The 21,276-nt window shown below is 40.6% G+C and overlaps 2 protein-coding genes and 2 pseudogenes across 2 annotated transcripts; 3 read left to right on the top strand and 1 right to left on the bottom strand.

Moving 5' to 3' along the window:
- The first annotated feature begins 206 nt into the window (after positions 1–206).
- Positions 207–1,280, top strand: LOC143878358 (pathogenesis-related protein PR-1-like). Its single transcript, XM_077380653.1, has one exon. The coding sequence runs from the start codon at positions 338–340 to the stop codon at positions 866–868; it is 531 nt and encodes a 176-aa protein (XP_077236768.1). The 5' UTR covers positions 207–337; the 3' UTR covers positions 869–1,280.
- Positions 1,281–2,424: 1,144 nt separating this feature from the next.
- On the bottom strand, positions 2,425–3,249 carry LOC143878357 (pathogenesis-related protein PR-1 pseudogene; annotated as a pseudogene).
- Positions 3,250–6,271: 3,022 nt separating this feature from the next.
- On the top strand, positions 6,272–6,826 carry LOC143878356 (pathogenesis-related protein PR-1 pseudogene; annotated as a pseudogene).
- A 1,579-nt stretch (positions 6,827–8,405) lies between these two features.
- LOC143879671 (uncharacterized) lies at positions 8,406–15,375 on the top strand. The gene is made up of 3 exons (XM_077382166.1): positions 8,406–8,859; positions 12,376–13,574; positions 14,950–15,375. Exons 1-3 carry the CDS (start codon positions 8,539–8,541, stop codon positions 15,161–15,163), a joined length of 1,734 nt encoding a protein of 577 aa, XP_077238281.1. The 5' UTR covers positions 8,406–8,538; the 3' UTR covers positions 15,164–15,375.
- Positions 15,376–21,276: the final 5,901 nt, after the last annotated feature.

Below are 21,276 nucleotides of genomic sequence, written 5' to 3'. Positions count from 1 at the left end.
AGTCAAGAAGTACAAAAATAGTTAATACACCGTGTTTCCGTGTATAATCCATACACAAGATGTCACAATCAGTCTAAATAAAAGTTTTCAGTGTCTTGGATAAGTTTTGGGATAAACATATCAGAAATACGGTTAGGCTAATACCCTTTCTTACTATTTAATAAGCCTTTTAGCCATTCTTTAGCCCTACAAACACAATAGTGGCAATCATTATCGAACATGGAAGCCACCACAACCTTTGAAACCTCAACTTGATTCCTCCAACCACTCACTATATAATGGCATATATGTGCCCAACACAGAGTCCATAGTCTAAGGGCTCAACAACAAAGCCACCATGGTTGGACTCGGCCTCAGCCACGGGACTCCACGGCCTCAAAGCCCGGTCACCATCATCATCATATCCCTCCTCATATGCGCCCAAACCGAAGCCTTACGAGAGGTCCGAGTGAACCTGGCGAACCAGTTCTTGGCCCCACAAAATGCAGCCCGTTCGTTACTAGGCATGCCGCCTCTGGTGTGGGACCCACACCTCGCACGCTATGCCAAGTGGTACGCGAACCAGAGGCGGCTCGATTGTGCCCTAAGGCACTCCAATGGGCCTTATGGTGAGAACATATTTTGGGGCAGTGGGTCCGACTGGACCCCGGCTCAGGCAGTGGCCGCGTGGGTATCGGAGCGCCATTGGTACAACTACTGGAGCAACACATGTGCCGCGGGTCAGATGTGCGGGCACTACACCCAGATCGTGTGGAGTAGCACAAGGAGGCTAGGGTGCGCCATGGTGACATGTTTAGATGGTAGAGGTGTTTTCATCACTTGCAACTATGACCCCCCTGGCAATTACATTGGAGAAAGGCCCTACTGATGTTTTAAGACCCTTTTTGAGAGGCTTTTAAGTGATAAAATTATCGTAAATTAGATCATTTTCTTCTTGATATATTTATTTATTTTCTTTTATTTTCTTGAATTTTTTAATGCGTGGGGCCAAAAAAGCACCGGTCGGATTGGTTGGTGCCGGTGATACTGTGACCATCTTTACAAAGTTTGGAGTCTGGAATAATTTGGACGCAAAAATTTGAAAAATTCCTCGATATATTTGAGAGGGTTTCCGGAATTTTTTTGGATAAATTCATGTATTTTCCTATTTACGACGCCTATATATATGATATTAATTTATACTTATTTTTCTAAATAACATACAATAAGAGGCATATACGGATGAAAGCAAAACGAGAAATTATATTTTTATCCCTTTTATTAGTTTTTTCTTGAAAAAAACTCCATCGTTAAGAAGGACAAACTAGTGTTTCAAAACATGAATTCGAGTCAATAAGTGGCCAAAGAAAATCCCTGTCGACTCGGTATGACACGGTCAAGTACTCGGTTGACACGGTTGAGTATTCGGTTGATGCGGTCATAATTTGGGCGAGTCAAAGGAGTTTTTATTGGCTTTGTAGGGTGAAACACAGACTCAAAAAAGAAATCTGCCAAGGTAAAAGCGGGTCAACTTAGGGGAAGTACGTCCACGATGACATCGGAGAGTTTTGAAACTATGGGACAAACAAAAGAGGGTAGGTAATACAGCATTTTTTTTCAAAGAGATAAATAAAGAGCGTGTGAAATCAATGGGGGCACCCTTTCATCTGATTTTTGCAAGGGAGCCCCTGAGTTTAGCATTCCTCTTCGAATATATACTAGTGTGGATCAACATTGTATGGTTCATATTTTACTCATATTGGCCTAAAATAATCATTTGTTGTACTTAGGAACATTGTTCTAATCATTCTCAAATCCCTGAACTCCCTCAATAATAGAGACCAAAAAATGGAAGGTGAAAAAAATAAATGGTAGGTTAAAAAAAGCCAAGACATAAAATCGGGCTTTAAACCATTTATCTTTCATGCTGGTTTGTAATTTTCTCGTTTTGGCATAGAGTATGGAATCCATCCAATCTCTTCTCGCCACATGGCCAAAGGGAGTAAGGGTAGTTCATTCAATTTGATGATCGCACTCCTCACTTTATTAAAAAGTACGGTATGGCCCACACCATAGGATGATCCAAACCGTTGTGGCCAATTGAATGAACGGTTTGGATCATCCTATGGTGCGGGCCATACCATACTTTTTAATAAAGTGAGGAGTGCGATCATCAAAATACTGTAGTGGTGATATCATTTCCCTAATTTTATCAACAAAAGGTTTTGAGCCACATGGCCTAGAGGGCACTCAGGTTCTCCTATTTTTCCTGTCCACGCATCCTAATATGAATCTTGGGTTTCGAGTCAATTATATGCTCAATTCCAATATCATTTTCCTTTGGCATATATTATTGTAAACCATATTGCAAATCAGCTCGCAAGTACCTATTCACAATACAACATAGAACTAACTATGTGTGAACCACATTACAAACCAGTTCGCTATTACCAATTCACAATACAACATAGAACTAAGTATCACATACTACATATTACAAAGACCCTCCATCACCAATGCTAGTTCATTTCCAGCGTCCTTCACATATCAGACATCACAATTATCCAATTCTATACAACAAAGCAAAATATTCAGACATCCTAATATTAATACATGAGTGTTCTTGGACCAATTAACACTTAATAAGGTCTTTCTCCTACAAGATTACCCGGGGGAGCGTAATTACAAGTCATAAACACGTCCCCATCATCACACACAACACGGGCACATCCAATCGATCGAGTGGTCTTCCATACGATCTGTGTGTAATGGCCGCACATCTCTCCCGCCTTACACGTGTTAGTCTTATACGTGTAATACTTCTCTTCGTCGGCCCATGTGGTCACCGCATCAACCGGGTTCCAACTCGCTCCTTGGCCCCAGTATATGTTCTCCCCAAGCTTGAAATCGTCCTCTGGGAAGGAATGTTGTAGCTTACAATCTGCTTTCCTTTGGCTTGCCCACCATCTCGCGTACTTCTCCAGTTGATAATCCCATACTAGAGGGAGCTCCCAGTGCCCTGCTCGGACTAAGTTGTGGGCAAATAAAAATTGTAGGGACTCCATCATACAACCCCAACATAACTCCTTTGAGATTCTATAAATTGTTTGGTTGTCTGGCCTTGTGAGGAAATTTTCCAGTGATGCCGACGCCGGAGATGACCGGACAAAGGCATGACCCCGGCAACCTAAGGTAGATATGAAGAGGAGTAGTAGCAGCAATTGGGTACTCATTTGGACAACCACACAGAGGGAGAGGGATATGGTAATACGTTAGGGGGGTTTGAATTTATATTGTTAGGAGCTCTCGTGAACGAGGAATATGTGCACCCGTGATCCTCTTTCTTTTGTTTGTTTGGCAGCATTAGGCGGACCCACAGCGGAGGCTAACCTGACGGAAGTGTGGTAGAAAAATGGAAAGCCATGGTCCATGGTGGCTAGAGCTTGTGGGATGTGGGGCCGAGCCATTCCACATGGGGGTGTCAGGTGTCATGACGTGCTTGAGAGACCACATCTAACATGTAAATCCATTTATGTGGTGCCACAATCTTTGGCAGCTTCTTTAGGCTCTGCTTGTTTGGGAATTTGAAAACAGCATGTGAGTCCAAAGTTGATTTCTGGGACTAAAATTACGTTTAGGCTCGGTTTGGTCCTGTTTCGTTAGGCCTTGTTCGTTTTAGAGTGTAACACCCAATTGTGAAAGCCAAATCAATTATTGAACTCAAAAACCCTACTAGGGCTTGACATGCCGCGAATTCTCTAGAAAGAGGTGATTTCAGGAACGTTGACACAGGTGGTGCATGGCTGTAGTCATCTTGTGCCGTACGGTGTTAGGTTAGTCCCAAAACGAAATGTAGCCCTACATTAATTTGAATATTAGAGCATTGATCCGTTGCGCCACTCGGCGACCTCCAACTCCCTTTTTCTTCACAAAATATTTGGTAGCAGAGTAGCCACCTCATCACATGTTTGAGTCACAGTGTGGAAGTTGCTAGATAGAATCACCCCCACATACGACGAGTTGCGGTGTAGATTGGGTATTCTAGCGTATGTCTCCAAGATTTAACAAGTCTGCTCTAGGGAGTGTGCACTCACGCTACCCGGATGTCTAACACACACACTATATGCAGCCTTGATCTGAGAAGAAAAATGACTAGAAACTTTGTAAACATAAAAACTAGAAAGAAAAAGATGAGAAAACTCAGAGAGAACATGTATTTGCTCGTTCTTCTCTATGTACACAAAACATCTCTTAAAAGAATGCTTAACAAGCGTGCCTTTAATTAAGAGACATAATTAGGAATTTCACACACGCATGCCATGCCATGCCACGCCATGTCCATCGCATGGCCTGCCCGGCGTGTGCACAGTAAAGATTTTCCCTCAAACTCCATGATTTGCTCTCTAAGAATCCTCAACACTTAGAGATTCAACCTCCATATATATACCCTCTCATCTCCTTTCATTCTTTCAATGTGGGACTAAAGATCTCCACTAAGCTCATGAAGAAATGATGGGAAATTCAAAATTTAGGAATTGAAAAACCACAAAAAGCTCAAAAGTGCACATGTGAACTCCAAAAGAACAAAAGAAGCAAAAAAGACAATGGAAAAATTGCCCATGGGAGACATCAAAATACGAGAATTGCCAACGGGGGACACACTTTTGAAAAATTGTTAGAGAGGGACGAAATGGGGGTTATCAAGTCTCTAAAATGGGGTTATCAACCCTCTAAATGGGGTTATCAAACTATCAAAAGGGAGTTATCAACCCTCTTTAACAATTTTTCGAAAGTGTCTCCCATCGGCAATCCTCGTATTTTGATATCTCCCTTTGGCAAATTTTCCAAAGACAAATTAGGGTACACACTATAATTATGAATTATAATAAGACTTTTTCCTTACTACAAAGGAAATGTCAACAACAAACTCATATTTACTCGAAATCAAAACTCTCAAACGCCAATTCCCATGATATATTCTTTACGTTTTCATCACGGATTGATTACATGTAATACCAATTTCAATAACAAGTGATGGCCATGCTAATCTATAATGTATATACTACCCATGTTTCTTTCCATTGTCGGTCGTTTTCATTCCAAGAAATTTTTTAACTGGAATGATTTTCTTTGTATCTCATGTTTAGGGTGGGCCCAACATTTTATAACCATGCCTAGCATATAGGTGAGTGCCACCATTTTACACCTCATGCTTTGATGAGGTGGGCCCACCATCTCCACGCAGACCCATGCAAGGATGGGGCCACGTCTTTACACCTCATGTTTTTATGGGTGGTGCCTACCATTTCACACCTCAGGTTTTGGTAGGATGGGACCCACCATCTTTACCAAACGGGCCCCATTTTACCCTTAACGTTATTGATGCGTGGGGCCACGCCAAACCTATGCATTAAGGTGGGGCCCACCATTGTACACTCATTTTTCGATGGGGTGGGGCCCACCATTTTACACACTCAGAATACTAGTGTCTATATACAAATTCTTATAGTTTTCAGTAGGGATTGACATGGTCGTTCCTTTGCTTCGATAATGACACATTAATCAATTTTGTTTATAGGATGTTAGAGGGAGTGACTTTATTTAAACATGGGTTGCTGATATCGATCTCTTTTTCTTATTAGGGTCGATGATCATGTAAATATAAATTATATGCAATCAGCTGCTACACAATCCATATGGCACATGAACCAATCTGCAGGACCATGTGATTTATACATAAAATCCGGGCGTACAGTTGAAAAAAATAAGCTTTCATCTGTACTGGATTTCCATAACATCTTGAATCAGAAATAGAGAAACATTTTGAGTCACTTCTCTCTATTATTTACTCTGTTTTAATCCACAAAGATTCGAAGCCAGTACTCTTTTTTCAACAACACAAATGATTAGAAGCCGTTTTGGAAGTTGAATTCAGTTTTCTTTCAGAGACGAGCGTTTTGAGAATCATTTTACTCTATATACTTCAAGCTATATTTTAATCCACAAAGATTCCAAATTAATAATCATTTTTCCATCAGCACATATGATTAGAAACCGTTTTTCGGAAGTTGAATTCAGTTTTCTTTAACATTCAAGAACATGTTATCCCCTTTGTTTCAAGTGCTTAGCACATGAAAAGATTCCAAGGTTAGTGACTTCCTTAAGAGATGATCATGGCTATCTTATTAAAACTAATCAAAGAAATGGACACAATCTTCTATATAAACAACTATAATAACACAGGTATTTTCATCAAATCCCTCAACAAATCTCCACACCAATTTCATCCATCATGCCCATCAAGAACTTCCTTTCATGTGCCCTTCTTGGAACCTTCCTCCTCTCCACACTCCCTAATTTCACATTCTCCAATTCGAGCCATGAGATTCCAATGTCCCAGATCCCAAGGCGAGCATTAGGCGGGACCCCTATGAGCGTAATTCAACAGTATTTAGTTCCACAGAATATGTTACGGGCGCAATTGGGCCTCCCTCCACTACAGTGGAGTGAGACCTTGGCCAACTTTGCTGCTTGGTGGGGATATCAGAGAAGATGGGACTGCGCTTTGATTCATTCGAACAGCAACTATGGTGAGAACATTTTCTGGGGCAGCGGCGGAAATTGGAAGCCTTCGGATGCCGTTAATGCATGGGCCGCCGAGAGATTTTACTATAATTACCAGACAAATACATGCCTAGACAATGATGATTGCTTACACTATACACAAATTGTGTGGAGGCATAGCTTGAGGGTGGGGTGTGCTAAGGTCCTTTGCGTGAATGGAGATACATACATCACTTGCGACTATGACCCACATGGCAATGTTATTGGTCAGAGGCCCTTCTGATCACAGCTCTAATGGCTCCTTTCAGAATATAATTTTCCACTTGCTTCTAGTGAGAAGAATGAAGATCATGTGGAGATTCAATCCCACTTGAAGTGCGACTGAGAAGTGCATAATCTCATGCTCTGATGAAAGGGGAGATCTCAAGGAGTGTAATTGAGGCAAGTGAAGGGGTGTACCTGTTATTTGAAGAGGGTGTTTTGAAGGAATTTTTGCCCAAATTAGTTCTTCTTTAACCAAAATTTCCTACTGAAACAATTGATTTGTGTTTGATTTGCCATTTATGTTTCAGAATTTTGGGTGTATAACATAGAACTGAATAGAGAGTTACTTCTCAAATTTGAATTAGGACTCGTGTGTTATGTTTGAAACATGGGATTCCTGTGCAAACATGCATATGTTTTTTTTGTTATTTCTCCTATATAAATGAAGTTTGATTGAAAGAGGAGAGGAAACGAGGGAAGACATGATGTCACCCCAACATAAAGGTTATTAGGTACCTAGCCAATTCTCTAAAAAGCTCAGACTGATGGAAAGCGTTAGGCAAGGCCCTTTGAACTTATCACGTACCAGTCTGAGTCCCACCTAGTCCCATATCTAGGGGAGCACCTACTTAGGACTGTAATATTCCACCACAATTCCACATCTATTGTGCTCGGTGGCCCACTTTGTGGCGTCTTCCACCCTGGCCTTTTTTTTCCTTTTCCAGGTAGCCCTTTCCATAGATTGCTCCTTCTGTAGCAGCTCACTCTGTGGCAACTTCACTTTGATGCCTTTCACTGTGACGTTTCCCTGGTGGCTCATTCTAGGTAGTCGTCTCTCTTTCTATGACTCGAAGACGTCTGGCGTTTGCTCTGATACCAATTTACCTAACTAATACGTCAAAGCCCTAGGATTCATGGAATGTGTTTAACTAGTCCCAACCTGCCCCATACCACTGGTTGGTCCCATCCTGTCCAATGCTTAGACTGGCCGGCCCGCAACAGAGGATAACAAGACTAGGTTAGAATGGGACTGGGTTGCCTTGAAATTATTAGAAATATCAGAGGGGGTGGCAAAATTCGAGCCACCCAAAATGAAATTTCCATAGAAATATTGTAGCATTCATGCCAATGATCAGATCTGTGAGGAGGATCTGAGGATCGACACTTTTACTTCATTGGAAACCCAAGAGGGATTGAAAGGTAAGGGAGCTTAATTTGTAGCTTTAAATAACAGTTAATATTGAATTATTGACTTGCATATAAAAGAATTTAACAGAAATTGGTTACACATCTCATATCTGTAGGGGTACGCCTAACTCCAGCTTACCCATAAAAAAATGGCAATGATAATTGATAAGCACACCTTGAAGGGAGGATAAGTAACATCAAAGCGGTGCGAATTATCCTAAAGGGGGTGAGAATTTATCATCGCCCAAAAAATTGGTTACACATTTGTAGTGTGAAGTTGTTAACAGAGTGAGTCATCCGTGCAACAGAAATCGATGTTGCTTTTTGGTGAATAGCAAAATTGTCGATTTTGGAAAAACTTATTCATAAAAAACACGACTTAACCAAACGCTGGAAAATATATCATCACCTACTTATATAATTCGCAATTTCGAAAGCCAAAGCAAATCACATCCGAGGGAAAACACGAAACACGAGCATTCGAACCAGAAGAAACAGAAACAAAAAAAATCCAAACCCTAAAGCATCTATTCTCTGTGTATAATGGCGATCGAATTTCCATCATCTCTCATCAAGACGCTCCAGATCGGGCTCCGTAAAGAGGCCGGAATCTCCTCTTACGATCCCGACGATCCTTCTCTCCTCCGTTTTCCCACTCTCGATGAAGCGATTGCACAATTCGATCCTTCACCTTCTTATCTCCGATGCAAACAATGTCATGGAAAGCTTCTGAGAGGAATACAGTCTATGATCTGCGTTTATTGTGGCGCAGAACAGCGAGGAGATGCCCCTCCTCCGTTGATTTCCTTTAACTCGACCTTCGCCTATAGGAAATTACTCGAATCTCTGCAAGTAGATGGATCTGTGAGTTTTTTCTTTCCTGAAAATCTGTATTGTTTTATATCAATCAAGTATTGTTGCAATTAGGGTTTTATGGGTATTTGGAGGTATTTATAACTCTTGTTAGGGTTTCACATAGACAAATGGCGATAGGGATGGATTATGTATTTTGTAAGATCAGATTGTTAATCAATGGGACGTATATTGAGTATTTTGATATTCGGACATGTTGACATTTATTTTGAGGCATAAGCATTGATTAATGGTTCTGCATAATCTGCCATGTTTGGAATATAGTGCATATACGTTGGACCAAAACTATCGTTGAATTTCTGCCCTTGAATGATATGGGAGAATGTTGCTCGTGTAAATGAGTGTGTGTGGAGAGAATAGTTGCAAGAGATAGAACCCGTATACTGGTGTTTTTTTTGTTCCTTGGAACAAGTAAAATGTTATTTAGAAAGAAAGTTCACATACAAACCAGAGCTAAGGAGCATCCGAACCAAGACGAAACAATACACACAAGGAAACAAAGCAAAAATAACTTTACTGTAGGCATGCCATGCCACACGACGAGATTGGTGTGTGATACACCATAATTGGCTAAAGAATCAGTCCGACCAGTTCCTTCGTGGTGATTAAGAGAAAATGAGCGCTCACACTTTTGCAATATGCCCTTTGTGTCCCTAAAATAAAGCTTGAATCTCCAAGGAGGGGTGGAGTCCTCTTTGTGCATCTGATAGTTTTAAGAGACTCACCTTCAATACAAATCTTTGGCTGGTCTAGATTTGATGCCAGCTTAACTTGATTCTAAGCCACCATTGCATCTCACTTCAGTAGCATCAGCTCCACCACAAGGGCCTGCATAAGATACAAAATTAGATCCTTTCAGTCTGAGAAAGCTTAAATTCCATTCTCATGCTGCCCATCCATATCTGAGCATGAATGCAAGATACACCATAAATGGCTACTCTGACCATTTCCATAGCGATTGTTGAAAAAAAATCCACGGGGCAAAATCTGATCCGATCATGAGCAAACAAACAGAAAAGTAGAAGTAAACAGGCCACTAGATGAACACCGAGATTTTACGTGGTTCGGCGAAGATGCTTATGTCCACTGGGAGAAGATAAGATTTTGGTTGAATTAATGGTGTGGGTGTAGTTCTTTGAAGGTGGGCTTCCTGATTCTCTTATAAGTAGCTCAAAAAGGAATCAGCACAGCTGATTCTCAGTATAATTTTTTGTGGGGAAGTTTCATTCAAGTCCTTCTAGAAAGGTATCCGCTTCAGAGTGTCTGATGGGGAGAAGATAAGATTTTGGTTGAACGAATGGTGTGGGTGTAGTCCTTTGAAGGTAGACTTCCTGGTTTTCTTCAACGTAGCTAAAAAGGAATCAACGTGGTTGACTCCTGTTGCAGACATAATGGTAAGGTGGATTGGAATATTGAGTTTTGAAGAAATGATAGGGAGGTCGATTTAGTTGTCTCTCATATCTAAAATTAATTCAGTATTGCATATCTAAAATTACTTCAGTATACATTAACAAGCGAGGAGATTATAAGAGTCCGGAGGTGGTCTCCGATAGACAGCTTCTCAGTCTATTTTTTCTATAATCAGTTGGTCCATCAGTTAAACCCTTTGCCTTCTTGGGGACTTTGGAGCTCTCGTGCCTCCTAAAGAGTAAATGTCTTTTGTTGGACTATGTGTCTTCATAAGATCCTCACTGTCGATCACTTTTGTCATGGCCAAAAGATTGTTTTTAATCATTGTGGTTTATGCCTTGCTGATGCGGAGTCTTTAGATTAGATCACCTTCTGCTTCACTGCAGCTTCACGCGTGAAATTTGATACTTCGTTCTTGGTCTTTTGAAGTCAGTTTGATTTTTCCTTGCCATATTGTTCACCATTTTGAGTCGTGGGTTTGTGCTCATGGCCCTCTAAAGGTAGAGTTTGCTGGAGCATATTTTTTGCTGTCTCTCTTTGGTTGTTTTGGAAGAAAAGGAATATGTGAGTTTTCCAAGTCGTTAGAGGTGTGCGCAGTATCCAGATACAACTCTTCTCTGTGGTTGTCAAGCGACAATGTCTTGGGAGGAGATTCGGTTGAACAGATGTAGCAAGGGTGCCCTCTCCCCAGGTAGGACTATCCCCCTCCTGAGATTTTGAAATTGAACTTAGAGGGCTCTAGTTTTTGTAACCCAAGCATGGCTGGCGTCGAGGGTCTAAGACTTCTTAGGAGCACAGATAGAGAAGCTTTATGGGTTTTTTCGTATCCTATTGGTGAGAAGGATTCTAATGAGGCGGAACGCTTCTTTATGGAATATGCCATACGCAGTTGGATCACATTAACATTGATGACAACTCTCTCAATGTTGTCAAATGCGTAAGAAATTGGGCCAACTATTCTTGGAGATTTGCAGATGTTATCGACGAGATTCTTGATGTGATTGAGGACCTTGTCATAGGGATTTGACATGTTTGGAGATTTTCCAATAGTGTTGCTGATTTGGTTGCTCGTTCATGTGTTGATAGAGATGCAATTTTGACGTTAATCACCGCCTTCGCTGAGGATCTTGTTTCTATTCTTGTCTTGCATATTGTTTGCTCTGTTTTCTTTTTTTTGGTTTTCTCCATTCTTTTCCTCTTTTGTGTATCTTGACCATCTCGGTCATTGGGCTTTTGCTCACTTTTTTTAAACAAATCTTCACCATTCAAAAAATCCACTTAACGTTTTATTTGAAGCCGTAAATAAGTTTGTTTTTTTTTTTAATTTTAAGTGTATTTGAGAGCATTTCAACTTTTCAGTACACATCTTTTGGCAGTGCCATAATGGAATGTCACTCCTCTAGAACAAAAATAATCACCTAAACTGGAAACATATTCTTAATTTACAAGTGTGTTGAAAGCATGCTTCCGCTAAATTTGGAAGCGAGAAGAAATTAGCTTTTGAAGTGAGCTTCCTACCCTTCTAAGGGAGCCTTGGGAACCAATGGTATGCACTATGGATTGTACTTTGTGGTTGTGTATGTGTAGTATGAACCATTTTTCTTGAACCTTGTTAACTTTTTTACTCTTTTGATTCTATTTTTAACGCATTATTGCTTTTGTGCTGACACCCAAAAATGTGCATTGAATGGAAGCACATTCCAAAAATACATGCCACCTATAATATGATTTGGATCCCAAGTTGGGCAAAGTTCATTTTAGGAGTCCGCTATAATTGGGCTAGTTTGTTTACAGTGTAATGTAGAGATGCATAAGCACACACTGACATATACACATACCCTCACTCAGAAGAAGCCCTATCACATGCATGTTCTTGGGACGGAGGTCATTCTTCCAGTGAAGGGGCGGGAAAACAACATACAATTTGAATAGGATATTTTATATGTATGATTTGCTGTAATCACATTCTGATTATAACTGCTTGAATGAGATGAGCCAGTTAAGAGCTTTCAATAATATGACTCAGTGTGAGAGTATGCTTTCTTGAATTTCTTTACAACATTGAATTTGAAGAGAAGTGGTGGCATTATTTTGCAGGAGGTTGTTTCATTCAATGGGGCAAGTGATTCAACTGGAAGCCGGAATGCATCACGCGAGGGGTTGGTTTTGTCTGATCTGTTAGATTTAGAATTAAAGTGGCCTGAAGATGTGGAGGAAAGTATGAAGAGCAGCCAAAACAAGGTGCCAACATTGAGTGAGCCTGTTATGAACATGGCAGGAGTTGATCTAGATAATTTTTTCTCTGATGCAAAATCAAAGACTGCTCCTAGTGTATCCGAGACACAGTTGAAACCTAATGAGCAGATCAAAAGTACAAATACCCATGTGGCAGGAGTTGATCTAGATGATTTTTTCTCTGATGCAAATTCAAAGACAGCTCCTAGTTTATCTGAGGCACAGTTGAAACCCATTGAACTGATCAAAAGTAAAAATATCCATGTACCTTCTTCTCAGGAGAGTAATAGTATGTCCCAAAACCTCCAGCCTTTCAGTGTAGCAGTGAACACAGTGGATACAACTGCGGGTCAGTTTGGTGAAGCCTTTTCTCTTTGGGAGGCCGAGTTCCAATCTGCTAGTTCTGGAACACTTCCTGTAGAATCAAAATCAGTTGATCGTTTTCTGGGTTCTTCTACAGTTGAACATGCTAGACCTATTGAGATAGCTGCTGCTGATATGAGCATTGATACAAAGTTAGAAATTCAGAGCCAAACTAATAGCGGAGAATCTAAAAGTGACCCGGTTCATCTATTATCCATGATTGACAACTGGATGCAAGATGATCTATGGCATAGTGGCACTGCAGGGGCTTCTAACAAGATGGAAAAGTTTGAAATCAGTAATGCTAATGATGGAGAATCAAATAATACTTCAAATCATCCTCCATCTGTAACAGGTGACTGGAATCAAGATGACTTTTGGCATACTAGTACAGCAAAGCAATCTAGCAACACTGATAAAACTAATGGGAATGATGTTATTTTGAACGTGGGGCAAGATTTTTCCAGCTCGGGAGATGGGCTGGGCTCCTTTTCTGGTTCTTATGTACAAACTGGTCCCAGTAGCACACTTACTAATGGACATGATTCAGAAACAAATTTCTCAGGCTTAACTGATGATTCAAAAGAAACGGAGTTTGGTAGCTTTCTCCAGCCAGATGTCATTTCAGGGGCATCCAGCATTCAGAAAGGTTCTACGGATTTAAATATCATGCAGATGGATACCTTCTCTCTGGACAGGTCTGTATCAAATACACACGGTCGTCTTTTGAATTCTTTGCTTTCCTTAAACTTTCACCTAGGATGATATTTTTTTTTATCTACCACGCGCTATAGTGTCTCTTTCTATTTATTTGGTCACCAAACTATGTGTATCGATTGCTTTAATGGGGCATCTGTAGGTTGGGTCAAGTTGATTCTTGCTAGTTGGCATTCACTTTTTCTAGGCCATTGGGATAGAGTTCATCTCATTGACATAGTACACTCCTACATGCATACATATGTTCCTTGTTGGAAAATTCTTTACCATTAGGAGTGCTAAAGCACTTTCGGGTTGATCAAAGTTGATATCCATACATGCTGACTGCTATGTAGACTTTCCAGTGTTGTTTCATGCTTGAAGTTCTATTGTTCAAAAAAAGGAAGAAAACAAACAAAGAAAGAACGAAGAGGTTGAAGTCTCAGTCAAGTTGCTTTTCCCTATATGTCCTAGCATTTTATTCTAGGTTAGCCCATTGGTTAAACACAGGCAAGGGTTGATATCTGTTGGGAGATGAGCGTGCGATGAGAACTCCACCTTTTTCATGCTCAGTAATGAGCAAAATGGATCACTGCAATAATATAAAGAATAGATGCTATAAGTCCAACCAGGCCCAAACACATAAAATTACCTATGTTCAGAGTTCGATTCTATGTAGCTATGAAATCCATGGATTTGTTGTCACCTTAGTCGTCAATTTCGTTCAGGAGGCTGTTTTGTGTTTCTCCTAGATTGGAACATTCTGGTGTTTCACCTGTTCTTGTGTTTCGTTTTGGAAAAGATGCTTATAGGTCTAAACAAGTGTGGTTGAAATGAACTTTAAGACCAAGAAAACTTAACAGAAAAAGGGCTTCTTTTACTATTGCAACTGTATCTTATCATTTACTTGGGGGTTGTTGGGCTAGCTTACCATTATTTGATTCGATATATTTATTGTGAGAGTTTGGTATTGCTATATGTCTGACTATACGGTCTGTGTAGATTGTTGCATCTTTGCACAGGCAGTCCATTTCCCTTCTAGGCAATTTTTTCTGGTTGACTTCATCAATACTCGAACTGATGTTGATCTGTTTTTTGCTCAATACACTCTTCGTCTGTGATACTGTAGTTTAATTTCTTCAAAACCCAGAAGCTTTCTATGTACCCTGACCCTCATAGTACCTAATCTTTGATGGGGAATACCATATCCATGATAACTCCCATCTCAGGTAAAGTAATTGCTTTCGAGTGGAGAATCCAGAATGACTTCTTTGGAAGGAGATGATTCGAGAATTTGAGCTGTATACATATTATCTTTCAAAAAAAAAAAAAGAAATTTATCTCAAATGTTCTCATACCTTTGACCATGCAATGTAGAATGGAGGGGAAGGACGTAAAAACTGGTGTGGATGCCAAAAGCCAAGTTGCAGATGACAGTGGTGAGGGTTCTACTGCAACTGGTCATGTTGCACCTGCGGATCCAAATGTAGAAATGTTGATGTCACAGATGCATGACCTTTCTTTCATGCTTGAGACCAACCTTTCCATCCCCAAAAAGGTTAAAGGTACTGATTCTATTTCATGGCCTTGAACCCAATTTTTTCGGATCGTTTGATGTGTTATTGACAGTTAGATGTATTCTAAAACCATTCGTTTCTAATCTCTGTTCCAATATTTTCAGTGGCATTTCAGAGGACCATCCCGATTATTATACATAGTTAATCACTGAAACATGGGTTTTTATGTCAAGCACTGTATTTCCACTCCAACTGTGAATATTGGCACCCCTTTTCTTTGTCTGCACCTTGAGAAGTCTCAAAAGCTTATAGAACAAGGGTTGCCATGAAAAGTATAAAAGTATATAAAGGGGGTGCTAGATGCTGCTCTCAAATCTTAATGTCAACTGCAACCTGAAAAGTCCCAAATTTGGAATTAGGGTGTACATCCAATGTCTCATAAAGCAATTTTATGTTACACATCCAATTTGCAAGCTTGGACTGCAAATTGGAAGTCTAACGTTTTAAGGTTCTGATATATCTTTTGTCTGCACCTTAAGAAGTCTCCTTGGTTGCTTGAACTGGCTCGGAGAGTAGTGGAATAGGAAGTCAAAGGGAAGAGACAAGAATTTTGATTTGCCTAGAATTACCTTGGAAAATTGTGTAATGGTGTTTGGTTGCGTGGCAAATAATGAGAGAGTAGGAGAAAAAGTAGGAGGTGTCATTCTTTGCTTTTGGAATAAGGGGGCAAGAAAGAGACAAGCAATCATTACATGGGAAAAATCCAAGGGAATCAATGGGAGTCCAATGCATTTTGGCAACCAAACGTGGAATGGCATGCCAAAGTCAAACCAAATTCCGACGGCTGCCGAGCTTTTGTGCAACCAAACAAAGTTGTCAACAGAATTCAGATTGCGGTTTTCTAATGAACTGCACTATGAAAAGGCCCAATCTCCCCCCAAATTACAATTTAGGCCATGTTTGGCCGCCATATTTTTTTTTTCATGGAAAATTAGTTTATCCAGTGGTGGGAGATGGGTAAGGAGGATGGGAAAGTAAAATAATTGGGAGGGCATGGGTAATGATGGGAGGGAGAGGATGAGAAAAAACCACTTCCGACCATCTCGTTCAGCCCTCATAATTCTTTTCTCTCCCATCTCGCCACTTTGTAAACTGGCCATTCCATGGAATTTTTATTTTGGTTACGATCCGAGAGTCTTGATTGTACATTCCTTCAACATTTACCTTCTCTAATAAAATGAGTATGATGGCTTTTCGTGGTTCCAAATTCCTATCCAGGATTTAAGGCCGGCCTTGACCTTACACAACAAAGGGGCCACATCTTGGCAACAGGAAGCGCTCAGGCCGTCCCATTTTGTGCCTCGAGTTTTTGTGAAAGGGAATTACGAAGGCCCCGAAATGCCTTTTTCGAAGGAACCAAGCAAATCCCTTTGTGGGATACTAATAAAAATCCGTAGAGCACTAAAGTCCTCGAGAAATTTGATTAACCGAATGAGAGCTGATATCGGTAGCCCCTGTTTTACTATGGGCAGCCCTTTTTTTTATATATAAACCAATGGCATGTGGGTGTGGGCATTGGTACCACTGATCTCTGTGGCCGCTAATTGATTTTAACTGAACGTTCAGCTTCATGCTAAATGAGTGTAAAAAATAGTTGATAGTAACCCCTTGATCAGAGGTGACTTTAACGGCAGTCTGCCCAAAGAAATCACAGGGACACAGCCACTAAGGAGCTGTGTTTGAAGGTCAAATTATATGGTCTCCTAACCATTCCTCTTAAATCCCTCCAACAAGTACTGCCCAAGGGAGAGGGAGTCTTGGGGAGCTGACGTGTGAGAATTGTGTTTCGGTCTAAGTCGAGGGGGGAAGAATAACAAAGTTTTCTTTTGTTAAGGGTGGATGATAAATTCGCACCCCTGTAGGATTATTCGCACCCGTGTAACGATTTTTGAAGTCAGATAGGGCCCAAAAGGAGGGTAACATGAATAGACTTAATTCTGTTAAGGGGCGTGAATAATCCTACAGGGGTGTGAATTGAAGTTTGGAGGAACTTCCTCCAACTCCTCTAATAGCAAGGAGTGTGGAAATATATCAATGGTTCTGGAGCCAAGTTTTGTTCGTGTGAATTTAGCAAATAGATGACTTTTAATGACTGGTTGATAGATAATAGGAAAATTTGTTATGAAAATACAAAGTTATAGTTATATTGTTAAGTAAGGGTAGAGTTGCCGAATTTGTAAAAGAGGGGTTGTCAGATTTTTAAAAGACTGAAATACCCCTCTTTAGTTTTACTTTTACTGACCCATTATTTTTACTTTTTAAAAGTCAGGTTTGAGAGGAATTTGCTAGTCACCTTCGCCGATTCCACTTGCTCGGCCTGTGGCCCGTCCTGATGCAAAGATTTGAAGAAGTAAATCGGTGAAAAGGTCGCTAGCAAAAGTAAAAAAAACTATAGTAATCATTACGGTTTATTAGACCTGAGTGGTAAGTTTTAAATGAAAAATTACCGAAAAATGGTAATAAAGAAGGAAAATTACAAACAAAATATGACAATTACCAAAAAAACTAATCATGAAAAGTTATAAACTTATGACAATTACAGAAAAATTAAAACACTACTGTATTTGTGTTTTGATGGGGGCACTCTCGCTTTATGAAAAGTACGGTATGTCCCGCGGATGATCCAAACTGTCCATTAGATGGGCTACAGCCTAAATAGGTTGTGCCCCAAAAATTCATTTCCATAGGTTGATCCTAACCCTCTGATCTGAATGCTAGAGGGTTGATCCTAACCCTCTATAGATCGGAGGGTTAGGATCAACCTATATAAATAACTTTTGGGGTATAATCCATTTAGGCTGTGGTCCATCTAATGGACGGTTTGGATCATCCTACGACGTGGGCCACACCGTACTTTTAATAAAGTGAGAGTGCCCTCATCAAAATACAGTAGTGCTGATAACATTTCCCAAATTAAATTTGCCGAGAATTTCTCCCCTTTTTCCTTCAAATTGGAGAAATTTCTCTGGCGAGTTTTGAGGCTGCCACGTCACCGACAAGCGACAAAAATCCACGGCGGTCAAACACCCCATTTTGTTTAAATATCCTACCAAACACACTCGGGCAAATTACTAGAATTACATTCGCTGCTATTTCTCTCAGAATAAGAGAACCAAACAGAGCATTAGGGAACCACATTTTTCACCCCGCAACTACTAGGGAATCACATATTATAAGCCGAAACCACTACGGAACCACATTTTCTATGGCGGAACCATTACGGAACCACATTTTATACCTCGAAACCATTAGGGAACCACATTTTTCAACCCGGAACCACTAGGGAACCACATTTTTCACAACGGAACCAGTAGGGAACCACATTTTATAAGCCGAAACCACTACGGAACCACATTTTCTACGTCGGAACCATTACAGAACCACATTTTTCACCCCGAAACCATTAGGGAACCACAGTTTTCACCCCGGAACCACTTGGGAACCACATTTTATAAGCCGTAACCACTACGGAACCACATTTTCTACGTCGGAACCATTACGGAACCACATTTTTCACCCCGAAATCATTACTGAACCACCTTTTTCACCCCGGAACCCCGAAGGATGCCTATTTTATAAGCCGAAACCACTACGGAACCACATTTTCTACGTCGGAACCATTACGGAACCACATTTTTCACCCCGAAACCATTACTGAACCACTTTTTTCACCCCGGAACCCCGAAGGATGCCTATTTTATAAGCCGAAACCACTACGGAACCACATTTTCTACGTCGGAACCATTACGGAAACACATTTTTCACCTCGAAACCATTAGGGAACCACATTTTTCACCCCGCAACCACTAGGGAAGCACATTTTATAAGCCGAAACCACTAGGGAACCACATTTTCTATGGCGGAACCATTACGGAACCACATTTTATACCTCGAAACCATTAGGGAACCACATTTTTCAACCCGGAACCAGTAGGGATGCCCATTTTATAAGTCGAAACCACTACGGAACCACATTTTCTAAGTCGGAACCATCACGGAACCACATTTTTCACCCCGAAACCATTAGGGAACCACATTTTTCACAACGGAACCGGTAGGTAAGCACATTTTATAAGCCGAAACCACTAGGGAACCACATTTTCTATGGCGGAACCATTACGGAACCACAGTTTATACCTCGAAACCATTAGAGAACCACATTTTTCAACCCGGAACCAGTAGGGATGCCCATTTTATAAGCCGAAACCACTACGGAACCACATTTTCTAACTCGGAACCATTACGGAAACACATTTTTCACCCCGAAACCATTACGGAACCACATTTTTCACCCCGCAACCATTAGGGAAGCACATTTTATAAGCCGAAACCACTACGGAACCGCATTTTCTATGGCGAAACCATTACGGAACCACATTTTATACCTCGAAACCATTAGGGAACCACATTTTTCAACCCGAGACCACTAGGGAACCACATTTTTCACCCCGAAACCATTAGGGAACCACATGTTTCACAACGGAACCAGTAGGGAACCACATTTTGTAAGCCGAAACCAATACGAAACCACATTTTCTATGTCGGAACCATTACATTACTACATTTTTCCCCCGAAACCATTAGGGAACCACATTTTCACCCCGGAACCACTAGGGAACCACATTTTATAAGCCGAAACCAGTACGGAACCACATATTGTACGTCGGAACCATTACAGAACTACATTTTTCACCCGAAACCATTAGGGAACCACAGTTTTCACCTTGGAACCACTAGGGAACCACATTTTATAAGCCGAAACCAGTACGGAACCACATTTTCTACGTCGGAACCATTACAAAACTACATTTTTCACCCCGAAACCATTAGGGAACCACAGTTTTCACCCCATTAGGGAACCACATTTTATACCTCGAACCCATTAGGGAACCACATTTTTCAGCCCGGAACCAATAGGGAACCACATTTTATAAGCCCAAACCACTACGGAAGCACATTTTCTAAGGCGGAACCATTACGGAACCACATTTTTCACCCCGAAACCATTACGGAACCACATTATTCACAACGGAACCAGTAGGGAACCACATTTTATAAGCCGAAACCACTACGGAACCACATTTTCTATGGCGGAACCATTACGGAACCACATTTTATATGGCGGAACCATTACGGAACCAAGGCCTAAGTAATAGTTCCAATAAGTTTTAAACACAAATGATAGGTCTATGATGACTTTTAAAACCACTAAAATACTGTAATAATATATCAAACACTAGTTCGACTATTGGAACTACAATTTTCAGTCTTGGAACCACTATGTAACCTCTCAAAACCACTAAATTGTGGTTCCAAGGCCTATGTAATGGTTCCAATATGTTCCAAACACTAATGATACAGTCATGATCCCTTTCACAACTAATAAAGTACTCATACAATATACCAACCACTTGGGAACCATAATTTACAGTAATGAAACCACTATTTAACGTCCGAGAAACCACTAAATTGTGGTTCCGAAGCCTAACTATTGGTTCCAAGAGTCCAACTATACATACGAATCCAATCAGGCTTCTCTCTACACACAGAGAGAGAGAGAGAGAGTTATAGAGAGAGAGAGAGTTACAGAGAGAGAGAGAGAGAGAGAGAGAGAGAGAGAGAGAGAGAGAGAGAGATAAACATGGTAATATCCAAACAAATAAGCTGCTAGACCATGAGAATATGAAAAAACCTCACAAATAACATGAAAAAAATGAAAACCCAAGAAATCATGAAAACATGAAAACAAAAGAATATGTAAACCCTTTTCAACTAGAGGAGAATGGCCATACTTGGAGTTTGATTATCAACCAAGAAGAAATAATGGTGTTTTCTTCCCAAACGACTGTCTGTTATTCACGTTGGACGAGCTACCAAGGTTTCCAACAATGGTGGTATTTCACGTTGGAACTTCATTTGGGAAGAAGAAAGAAAAAGAGAAGGTGGTAGGTGAAATAGCATAGGGAAAATGGTGTTTTCTTCCCAAATGACTTTCTGTTATTCACGTTCTCAACCTACCAAGGTATCCAACAATGGTGGTATTTCACGTTGGAACTCCATTTGGGAAGAAGAAAGAAAAAGAGAAGGTGGTAGGTGAAATAGCATAGGGAAAAGAGCTTCTCAAAAG

The sequence above is a fragment of the Tasmannia lanceolata genome, unplaced genomic scaffold (genome assembly GCF_043159265.1).
Source record: "Tasmannia lanceolata isolate RefF3 unplaced genomic scaffold, GAP_Taslan_0.1 ptg000006l, whole genome shotgun sequence".
In the NCBI taxonomy this organism is placed as follows: Eukaryota; Viridiplantae; Streptophyta; class Magnoliopsida; order Canellales; family Winteraceae; genus Tasmannia; species Tasmannia lanceolata.
This window is presented reverse-complemented; position numbering and strand designations above follow the sequence as displayed.

Excerpts from the sequence above, each read along its gene's own strand:
- LOC143879671 (XM_077382166.1), top strand. The coding sequence starts at position 8,539 with ATGGCGATCGAATTTCCATCATCTCTCATCAAGACGCTCCAGATCGGG. Across the intron at positions 8,860-12,375 it reads CTCTGCAAGTAGATGGATCT|GAGGTTGTTTCATTCAATGG; the intron begins GTGAGTTTTTTC and ends ATTATTTTGCAG. Across the intron at positions 13,575-14,949 it reads GATACCTTCTCTCTGGACAG|AATGGAGGGGAAGGACGTAA; the intron begins GTCTGTATCAAA and ends CATGCAATGTAG.
- LOC143878358 (XM_077380653.1), top strand. The coding sequence starts at position 338 with ATGGTTGGACTCGGCCTCAGCCACGGGACTCCACGGCCTCAAAGCCCG.